General features: G+C 38.7%; 1 protein-coding gene across 1 annotated transcript; it reads left to right on the plus strand.

Moving 5' to 3' along the window:
- The first annotated feature begins 2,597 nt into the window (after nucleotides 1-2,597).
- PLK2 (polo like kinase 2) lies at nucleotides 2,598-11,359 on the plus strand. Its single transcript, XM_029576760.1, has 14 exons — nucleotides 2,598-2,891; nucleotides 3,703-3,810; nucleotides 3,960-4,076; nucleotides 4,224-4,353; nucleotides 4,598-4,685; nucleotides 5,354-5,449; nucleotides 6,059-6,257; nucleotides 6,380-6,530; nucleotides 6,824-6,921; nucleotides 7,086-7,221; nucleotides 8,143-8,383; nucleotides 8,470-8,599; nucleotides 9,856-9,966; nucleotides 10,572-11,359. Exons 1-14 carry the CDS (start codon nucleotides 2,679-2,681, stop codon nucleotides 10,761-10,763), a joined length of 2,010 nt encoding a protein of 669 aa, XP_029432620.1. The 5' UTR covers nucleotides 2,598-2,678; the 3' UTR covers nucleotides 10,764-11,359.
- Nucleotides 11,360-11,598: the final 239 nt, after the last annotated feature.

Here is an 11,598-nt window from a genome sequence, read left to right on the forward strand (position 1 = left end):
GATCCTTCCTGCAATAAAAAATTGCAGTTTAGTAAATCCAGGCCTTAGTTTCTTTCTCTTTGTGAGAGAAAATGAGGTTGATTGTGTGTGCATTAGAGTCACAGAGGGACAAAGAGTTGTGGTTGGTTCTTTTACGGAAGAGGGAGACTGTATTTGTGTGTCAAACTGATGATTTGCATTTCATTTATTTGAGAGCTTGAATTTGCATGTGTGTTGGTGATAAAGATGCTGTTATTTATGTGTTAAATGGAAGATATATGTGTATTTATGTGTTAGAAAAAGAAAGTGTTTATGTATATGACAAGAAAGCAGTCTGTGTTTCAGAAATGGAGAGTGTGGATGTGTGGATGCTTTTTCAACCTTTTTTAACTTTCCAGTGCTGCTTAATTTACATGTAGAAGTTCTGCGGCATAGGGAAAATGTGTGGTGTTATGGACTCAGAGATGGGAATAGGTACCATTTTATTGCATTCGATAGTTGACATATGTCCCCATTTTTCTGGAGCTATGGAATTTACACATGGACTTTTCCTGACAATTGAAAGTTAAATTTGGAAGGCCACCCACAAAATTAGGTGTGAACATAAGGTGTTAACATAAGGTGTTCTCCAGCACTTCCTGTAAAGGACGCCTAACAACAGACTTGGCAGCACTGAGCTTATTACTGTGACATACCTTATGACTTGAGATAGCTATAATTATGCACCACTTAGAAACCTTTCTAAGCCACCCAAATCATTAAAAAAAAAAATATATATATATATATGTATATATATATATATATATGTTCCATGAGGAAACAACCTATTGGTCAAATGATATGTGTTTATTAAAAATTTTCAGCTAGTTTTACTGTGCATGGACATGATTAGGATGAATAATGGAGATAAGTGACTAGATAAGCATATCTGAAAGAAGTATTTGTTCACCAAAGCTCCATTGCTTCTAACATTTTCTGCACGCAGTGATTGTGTAACAGCAGCAGTAAAAACAACTGAAAAATAAAATCACAAGTTGTCAATGTAGGCTATGTTCATGCTTTTGTCTTTGTTGTTAATGCCACCAGATGTCGCTCATAACCTCCTTTCTAAACCTGACTCCATACCATTGGCATCAATGAAAAACAAGAGAGCTCATAGTTGCCTGATGCTTGTTAGAAAGCAAAATTTTTTTTTCAACATTGAATTTTGGTTATGATTTCAGTCCATGCACTATAGAGTGTATTGGTTATTAGTAGTACTAGTTTGGAAACATTTTAAAGAGTGAGGAAAGAGAAAAAGACAAATCCACACAAGCTTATATTTCTGTGTATTTAGAATGATTTTTGTGTATTACTTAGTGCCAATAATGTTTCCCATATTGTGCCTATTCGTAAATGAAAATCTACTGTTTCGGTGTAGCGCTGAAGTTCAGCAGAAAAGCCAGAGTGCGGATCGCAGGCCTGAATGCTTGTGATGGTCCTAATAAAATTAAACTTTTGTGATAGGTATATGCATCTTGCAAAAGAGAGGGTGCAAGATTGATGGTGCCTAATATCCTTGCACTGGTCATGATTACAATATAAAAAACAACTGGTCCTACCCCACCCATAAGCACTGGTGAGCACCTGGACAAGAAAGTGGCATCATATCATTATGAACATTTCCTAGGAGTTTTGGTGAAAAAAGATACCCAGAATAGTAGATTCTATATAGAATGAGTGAGGGTAATCCCTCCTTTCTTCACAGTCCATTGTGGCCATCAGCCTCAGCTGGGATCCAGTGTGCACTATACAACCAGAAAGAAAAACAGCAGGTGCAAGAAGGTTCCTAGTCAGCTCAGCCAAGATGAGGGTGGAGGCCAGGGGCCAATATTTCCCCTGTCCCCAAAACAATTTCACTAGAAATTCTGATGTTTAGCTGTTTTCTTATTACTAAGGAGTCCTACAAGACACATACAGGGCCAGTGCAAGAATCTTTGATGCACTAGGTGAACCTTTAGTCAGCAACATCGCCCAGTTTACCTACTGGCTGCAGCTCCAGCACACTACTCCCTCCTCCCGGTAGCAGTAGCTATATAGTACAATCCAACTTCTTAAGTATTAGATCTGACCCAACCCTTTTGGCCTTGTACTAGAGAAATTTTGTGGCCCCCAACCTTTTGGTGCTCTATGCAACCACCTAGTTTTCCTAATGGAGGCCCTGGATAGATATCGTATTCTCTGGTCATTTATTTAATAGGACTGTCTTTCGTTGCTTTGTTGTTAATGTTGCTCCAGTGGAAAATGAGAAAAAAAAATGTATTTTGCTAACATGGAAAAAAAAACCCCAATAGGATTCGAACCATACGCATTAGCTGAACAAAGACGAATTCTGCCTGGGCTTGTTCTGAGACTTAAAAGTCAGTGCGTTTCTGCCGCCCCACCCCGGCGACTAATCCCGCCTCTCCCGCGCGCCCGGGAATGCTGGACGGCCGCGGTCTCTTTCCATAGCAGGAGGAGACAAAGGGAAGAAGACGTAAGCACAGCCCGTGGAACTGCCAGACAGAGGGCGGGCCTTGTGACGCGACAGGGGCGGGGCATAGCTTTATTGCGTGCTGCTCTATATATGTGGGTGCCCGCAGCCGCTTAGCCGGTTAGTAAGCAGCGTAGTTAAACGGGAACGAGCCAAAGCTGGAGCAGCCTCTGTGGATATCTGTGCGATGGAATTATTGCGGACTATAGCGTATCAGCCTGCTGTCGGCCCTGGTAAAATGTGCGAGCAGGCCCTCGGTAAAGTCTGTGATTCTAACCGGAAAAAGCCCGTAGTCGGGGTGGCTGAGGAGCAGGTCCAGCCGGTAGCGCCTGAGGTCTCGCGGATTATCACCGACCCCATCACGGGCAGGCGCTACTGTCGCGGAAAGGTGCTCGGAAAGGTAAATGCGGGAGTTGTGCTGCGGCTGCTGGAGGAACGAGGGTGGGTTCGCCCTGGTACAACTACTGTCTCAAATTAGAAGGACAACGCTTTTTTTTTTTTTTTTTTTTTTAAGTGGGGGGAGAGTAATTCAGCCGGTAGCACAGTCTGAGCTTTACGCTTCCTTTTGGAACTGTGATTTGTGCTTCATACTTGAGCAGATGGTGCTCACAGGATTTAAGAGAGCTTCTGGAAATCGAGGCTCTGCTTTGCTGATCCTCATCTGACCTGTAGAGTGTAATTAATGTAAACCACTAAAGGATGACTATAGAAAAGAAAATGTAGAGGAGGCGTGGCCAAAATAAAAAGTGCATATCATATGCCATACTATATATAAAGGCAACAGAGCTTTTAATTTTTTTTTGTAGTACTGCTTGTGGAATTAGCCTGAATGGTGGCATTGTGAGCCTTTTAGACTTGATTTACACGAATTGTAGTGACAGTCCTTTATCGTTTATAGCTTAATAGCGAAAGTGTGGACTGGTACAATGAAATGCTAAATTTAGAACATTGAGGTAATGTGGAATAAACTTAAGTCTTTTTCTTGTGTATTTATTTTATTTAAAAATTTTGTATACAATCGTTTGCAAGAAACATCACAACAGCTCACATCATAGTCATAAAATCATAAACAATAAATTGTGGTGGTTTAAAATACAATAACATTCAATATAAAATAAAATTACTAATAAAAGGATGGGTAAAAGAAAAGCATAATTGCTTTTTCATTCTAGCTACTTCTTTCCTCTAACTTGTGTTGACCCTTTTTGTAGGGTGGATTTGCAAAATGCTATGAACTGACAGACTTGACAACCAACAAAGTATATGCTGTGAAAATTATTCCTCACAGTAGAGTCGCCAAACCTCATCAAAGAGAAAAGGTGTGTCTTTATTGGCTTTCTTGTACTACAATGGTGGATGAATGACACTTTCTAGTTTCATTTTAAGGCTAAATGCATTATCTTCCTTGTTAGGATTTTTGTTTGCTTAATCTGACTTGAAAGGTAAAAAATGCATTCTTTCTTAATAGATTGACAAAGAAATCGAGCTGCACAGAATCCTAAATCATAAACATATTGTACAATTCTATAACTACTTTGAGGACAAAGAGAACATCTATATTCTTCTAGAGTACTGCAGTAGAAGGGTAAGCACTAGCTATTAGTAATTCAGCTTTGATTTATTCCTTTGAATGTTTTTCTGATCTTTTTGTTGCTGTTCATGTGTAGCTAAAATGCTGTTGAATTCCTTTGGTTGATTGCTGCATTTTATTTTTCTCAATTTTTTTTTTTAGTCTATGGCTCATATATTGAAAGCAAGGAAGGTTTTGACAGAACCAGAAGTGCGATACTACCTCAGGCAGATAGTGTCAGGACTAAAATATCTTCATGAGCAAGAAATCTTGCACAGAGACCTTAAGCTCGGTAAGTGCTCTTTATGGCTGATCACAAAGCATTGGCTTCCGCTTCTGTGGTTTCTCTGTGGCACTCTGATATCCAGCCCCTGACAGCTTAATTGATGGGAGTAGTCCAGACTTCCTCTGAACCTTTTTTTAAAATTTTTTTTTTTTTACTTTCACTTTCTTGTGTCCTTTGGAATGAGAGTTCAAAATGGTAGTGTTTGAAATCCTGTAATTTTAGGGATTAACACTATTTTTCTTTTCCCTAGGTAATTTCTTCATTAATGAGTCTATGGAGCTGAAAGTAGGTGACTTTGGTTTAGCTGCAAGGTTGGAACCACTGGAACAGAGGAGGAGGTAACTTTTTTTTTTTTTTTTTTTTCCCCCACTAACTATCCATTTAATAGAAGTTGTCATATTGACTGCAGGTTATTATTATCTCTATGATACTTATGATCATAAAAATAGCATCAACTTTAAATCAGTCCTGGTTTACTACTGTGTAGTATCTTACTGCAGTGCTGGGATCTTGGTGTCAAATGCTGCTGCATTTGTGTGTGGCAGTCTGGGGAGCTCTGTGTGCTGCTACAGTAACATCAGATGCTGTCTGTACAGTACTAACTGGAAAACAGTGACTGACTCTAATAGCTATATTTGTAGAATCTACCTTCCATGATTGATATGAAACAGAAAAATGTGGGTTTTAAAACAATTCAGTTTAATGTGCATCTCTAATACTTTCTCGCTTGCTGAAAGTGAAAGTGTACCTGCCTCCCTGCCCCAACACCATAGACTTGGGGGGGGGGGGGGGTTCTTTTGTTTTGTTTTGTAAGGTAGACTTGTTTAGAATAAAGAGACATGGAGATGTGCAAGGGATAATGCATTTGCAAGTCTGAGATAATTGCAGCAATACTGCTATTTTGGTACTCTCTTGTTTGGGGGCCAGATTATAGAATTTCTGGAATAGTATTTTGCAGATACTGTTATATTTCAAGTTTATTCATCTCCAGTATAATGTTTTGCAGAACGATCTGTGGCACGCCAAATTACCTCTCCCCAGAGGTCCTGAACAAACAAGGACATGGCTGTGAATCTGATATTTGGGCCTTAGGCTGTGTAATGTAAGTTAGTTCCTTCCAAGCTTTTTATTGTTTACTGTTCACTGCACCAAAGTATATTTGTCCTGATAATGCAGAATCTGATTTGAGAACATAGCAACCTAGGAGACAGTGAACGTTTAAGTTCCCTATTCTTTAGTAATCGGTTACTTAAAATGTGTGGTTCAATCTATCTAGGGTAAATGGGGAGCTGCTCTAGGGAACCTAAATACTTTTGGGTAATTGATGTAGTTTTTTGGTTTTTTTTCCCTTGGGCCGAGGAAAGATTGCATAGGTGCTGTGGCCTATTGGCTTTTGGAACTCCATGGATTTTTTTTCTTAACAGGACTTGAGGCCCTGTGAGCTAATATATCTGTAAATATAATTAAACCCAACACTGCAACAAATCTCCTCTAATTATTGAACACTAGGAAAAATTGGCATATGAAAATCAGGAGCTTATAAAGTCCATGGCAGTTTTGATATTGGAACAAATATCATGACCACCTCCTTACCTTCAATTTTTGGTCTGACAGTTGCATTCTGTCTTGAAAGGCTGCAACTTCTATGAATTAAAAATGGAGGCATTTGAGTGCTGTTAGTACAGACTAACCTATCTTTTTTGATCGACAGGTATACCATGCTGTTAGGAAGACCACCATTTGAAACTACAAACCTTAAGGAAACCTACAGATGCATAAGAGAAGCGAGATACACTCTGCCGTCCTCATTAATGGCACCTGCGAAACACTTAATAGCAACCATGCTGGCCAAAAATCCAGAAGAACGGCCCAGCTTAGATGAACTAATTCAACATGAATTTTTCACACAGGTTAGTATTCACTTTTATTTTTCGATTGCTCTGAGATCCTTGTTCAGAAACAACTTTGAAGATGCAGCAGTATTTAAAAAAAAAAAAAAAAAAAATGAAATGGCTTTGTGTTCCTATTACAGGGCTTTACACCAGAACACCTTTCCTCTAGTTGCTGTCACACTGCACCAGACTTCCATTTATCTAGCCCAGCAAAGAGTTTTTTCAAAAAGGCGGCAGCTGCTCTGTTTGGTGGTAAAAAGGAAAAAACAAGATACTGTGACTATCATCAAAGTAAGTATACCAAGTTTATTATGGTATATCATTTTGTTTAGTGGGTGTATGGTCTGTATGTATTGCCTAGTTTTCAAACTAAAACGTGTCAATTGGAGTGTTGCTCGCCACATCTACTAGAAATGAGCATTCAGATCAGTATAACGCTATCATTAATCTAAAGCATAGTGGTAAGCTTTCACAGATCACTGGCTTTCTTTTTAAAAGGCAGTAGACTATTTGGCTAACTGGATTCTCAATTATCTTTCTAAAACTGATTATTAGTTTAATGAGAATCTGTTTCTTGACTGCAGATAAACTGGTAAAACGAGAACAAGAAATCTACAAGCTCATGCTGGACTTGAGAAAAACATCAATAACACAGCAGCCCCATAAACACAGAACAGATGAGGTAGGTCGAAGAGAATTGCTGGATATCTTAATGGGAACCACAAAGCTCATGAACAGAACCTTGCACAACATACTACCAGTTCAATCTCAGCATAATTAAGCCTAGCTTATGAATGCTCTAATATAATATGGTAAAGTAATAGATAATTACTTTTTGTTTTTCAGATTAAAGGAGGATGCAAGCTACCAAGCATTCAAGTTGAAAAACCTGGAATGTTGACAGAAAGCAAACAGCAAATTGGAGATGCTATCCGAATGATAGTCAGAGGAACGCTGGGAAGCTGCAGCAGTAGCAGTGAATGTAAGATTTAATTTAGCTCACACCTTTCCTTTGGTAGCTCTCAAGGCAAGTTACAGTAGGTATTGCCCAGTCTGAGGGGCTTAGTGTTTGTACCTGAGGCAATGGAGGATGAAGAGACTTGCTCAGGTCACTGTCGGCAGGATTTGAAACGTGGCTTTCCTTCGTTCTTGGTCTGCTGCTGCCCTGAGCCACCGTGCTTCTCCTCCATTCCATATAATGGAGCCCATTTAACTATCCACTTTAGAAAGAGCAAGACTGGCAAAGTACTTTAGCATTTAGAAAAAATGTTTTAAGCATTATCTCCCTCTTCTGGTATTCTTCAACTCCTATTAACTATTTGAGTCTACTTAATCAGGATTAATGCAGGTATGAATCATGCATGTAAAGGTGACAAACAGGCAAGAGCTGTTCTCAATGAAAGGTGCATATTGTCTACTCCCAGACTGTTCAAAGCATATAAACTAGTTTGGAGGAGCTTTTTTTTTTAAACAAATCTTAAATCATTTTATATTTCATACTAAAATACATCTTATAGAAGCTCATAGCATCCCAAGAGAAGTTGCTTGTGGTGAAGTAATGGCAATTATCTGCTCAGCTGATATGCTACCTTTAAATTTTTATTATCTTTAAATAATTCATAATGACTCTTTCAAAGTTCAATTTTTCATTTAACCTATTCAATGTTTGCTACATCTGTATACCAACAGACGGCTTAATTATGAATGTCTCTTGTCTTAACTTCTGGTCTCCTATTCTTATTCCTATTTTAAAAATGGGTATCTATGCATCTCATTCAGTCATGACATAAGATTGTCTGTAAATGTTTAGTGTTGCTTGCTTAAACCAGCAAACACCCCTTGCTTTCACTGTGTTGGATGGTATTGCCCAAAATTTAGGCATAAAATTGCTTCTGTTTTTCAGGTCTAGAGGACAGCACTATGGGAAGTGTTGCAGATACAGTTGCAAGGGTGCTGAGAGGATGTCTAGAAAATATGCCTGAAGCAGATGCTATTCCTAAAGAACAGCTGAGCATTTCTTTCCAGTGGGTTACAAAATGGGTAGACTATTCCAACAAATATGGCTTTGGATACCAGCTTTCTGATCATACCGTGGGCGTCTTGTTCAACAATGGATCTCACATGAGCCTGCTACCCGACAAAAAGTAAGTACTAGTAAGCAATGATGTGGCTTATCTTAATGTTCATTTTTTATGAAAATGTTCTTAATAGTTACATTTTTATTCTATAGAACAGTCCACTACTATGCTGAGCTTGGACAATGTTCAGTTTTTCCAGCTACAGATGCACCTGAGCAGTTCATCAATCAAGTTACTGTTCTGAAGTACTTTTCTCACTATATGGAAGAGAACCTCATGGATGTAAGTATTCTGTACAATTGACATTAATGGATTTTGATTAGACTTGTTGAACTTATTGACTAAGAAGGTGCTAGCTATCTTAGTGGGATAGTATTTAGGCACAGTTTGCCATAGAAACGTGAAAAATTAGAGACCCTTGGTCAAGGCATCTTTTTAAGTTGATCAGATGTTCTCTTCTAGACAAGTTAACTTGAGTGATATTGATCTAGTCAATGAAGACTTGGTCATGTGTGACATTTATACTTGCATTTTGTAGCAAGCAGGACTGTATTTTTATGTACTACATATGTCCTTTCACTCACCTGTCTGTTGATACCATTGTGTTCACAGCAGTATAGACAGACCATGGCTTATTTCTGTCTCTTATCTGGAGACAAAACCTGAGGAAGAAGGCTCCCTTTTTTTTTATATGGAGCTGATTTGCTTTCTCTGCCTCAGTTTGTCTGCCTTCATCTAGGTAGAATCAGTGGAAACTTTAAAAGAAAAACTGGTCGATTATATTTATAAAGGATCTGGTCTAGAATGGGTAAATGTGAATTGGTTAGTTACTCTTTTGGATAATAGGAAGACTAGGGAACACTCTATGAAGTTGGCATGTGGCACATTTAAAACTATTTGGAGAGTTTTTTTTCACTCAATGCACAAATAAACTCTGGAATTTGTTGCCAGGGGATGTGGTTATTGCAGTTAGTGTAGCTGGGTTTGAAAAAGATTTGGATAAGTTCTTGGAGAAGTCCATTACCTGCTATTAATCAAGTTGATTTAGAAAATAGCCACTGCTATTACTAGCATCAGTAGCATAGGAGAGACTTAGTTTTTGGGCACTTGTCAGGTACTTGTGGCCTGGATTGACCACTGTTGGAAACAGGATGCTGGGCTTGATGGGCCCTTCGTCTGACCCAGTATGGCATGTTCTTATTGCTATTCTTAATCACAGCTGTCTGTGCAAGGGCCAGTCAGGACAATAGAAGGCTGCAGTTCCAAAGGTCTTGGACAAGCCAGTGTCAAAAGTAGCACTGAATAATTTCCTATAGCTGGGCCTGTTCACAGGTCTCAGTTGCACAAAAGCAGCTGACCCCTGTTCCCCTCGGTAAACAGTAGTATAATTCCTTTCACTCTAGGTAACTGTCTGAATCATCCCACTGAAGTCCCAGCATCAGTTTTGTTTTGTCTTTTGTACTCTGCATTAGGAATGGATAAAAGTAAATTGCCTGTTTTCTGTAACTTTTCCATTGTATTTTTTTTTCTTATTTAAGGGAGGAGACTTGCCCAGTGTGGTGGATGTCCGTAGGCCTAGGTTGTACCTTCTTCAATGGTTAAAATCTGACAAAGCATTAATGATGCTTTTTAATGATGGCACATTTCAGGTAAATACATCTTGAGCCACAAATCTAGACTCCTCTTATGTTGGTCTTAAATGCATGCAATGACACTGTATTAAAAGCATGTGGAAGAAAGCTACACCAAAAAAATACAATTTGGTTTAAAGTATCTTAGCTATAGATTTCTGCAACAAATCACTGATTATAGAACTTATAGCAAATATAAATACATGTAGATCTTGTAGGTGACATTGCATGTGGGTTTGTCAGTGCTGTGCACTTACCATATCACTAGTTAGATTCCCAGATTGGGCCTTCTGCACTTCAGGCTGGATGGGGATGCTGCAGAGGTAGTATTCATAGCCTCCCATGGAAGGGGGGGGGGGGAGCAAATGGTAGCTGATTTGAGAGCCCATGATGCAGCCTTTCAGAAGGATCCCTGGTGCATGGCTTCTGTTCTTAGAACTGTTGCTCAATGAGCAGACTAGGAACAGTAACAAAGAAATCCTTGATTGGTTGCTAGTGAAGGCACTGGGTTCCAGTTGAGGTGGAAGTATAAAGTTGGAATTACTGGGACAAAATTGTATGAGGTTTCAGTTTTTGCTCTTAAGATAACATTGGTAACGGAAACTTTTTTTTTTTGTTTGCAGGTGAACTTTTATCATGATCACACAAAAATCATCATTTGTAATCAAAGTGAAGAATATCTGTTGACCTACATCAATGAAGATAGAATATCTACAACATTCCGTCTGACAACTCTTCTCATGTCAGGGTGCTCAATGGACCTGAGGAACAGAATGGAATATGCATTGAACATGTTGCTACAGAGGTGTAATTAAAATGAGGGACCTAATCTTAAACCAAATGGGACTTTTGTTACTAAACTACAGAGAATGCAGTGGAAGTCTTTGAATGTTGAAGACTGGGTGGTGGTACGAAAATGATTCCTTGTATGGTTTGCTGGGCTGGGACCAGACTTGAGATTCCATGAATCTTGTTTTGGTGGACTAAGTGGCATGGAATGGTGTAAAATTACTTTGAAAGGGGAAATGAATTCTTTACAAAGAAAAAAACAACTTTAAGATGGATATGTTGAAGTGGGGGTGACTTCATTAGCATTTTGATGGATAACTTTAACTGTGAATACATTCCTGGAGGAAAGGATGTTGCTTATGGGGAAGAAGTTAAGCTTCTGGAAAATAGACTGCTGCAGCTTTTGGCTGCTTAATTGAACTATGGCCATAATTTGTTTCCTCTTTTTCCATGGACTATGTATTGTAAATCGAGGAAATAGCCACGTTTGGGGCTGGACAAGTGCATTCTAGTGAACTTATTTATTGCAGCCCGAAGTGAAGTATTTATTACCTATAATTTTTTTTTGATCTAAATATTTTAAATATACACTTGACAATAAAGAAGATAAATTCACCTTGGACCATGGTCATCTTTTCTTTCCAGACTTGACCACATTTTCTAGCTAATGCCAGCTATTTTAAAAGTAACGGAATCTGAATGAAAAGGTGCATATAGAACTGGATGGGAGAAGTTATTGAATATTCCATTCTGATTGGATCCAAAGTAGGGTTAGGATGTGGAGCTTCTGCTTAAATGTACACACAGGTCTCTTAACCAACTCCAAACAATTTTGAACCTGAAATCAATTACTTCTACAGA

The sequence above is a fragment of the Rhinatrema bivittatum genome, chromosome 1 (genome assembly GCF_901001135.1).
Source record: "Rhinatrema bivittatum chromosome 1, aRhiBiv1.1, whole genome shotgun sequence".
Lineage (NCBI taxonomy): Eukaryota > Metazoa > Chordata > Amphibia > Gymnophiona > Rhinatrematidae > Rhinatrema > Rhinatrema bivittatum.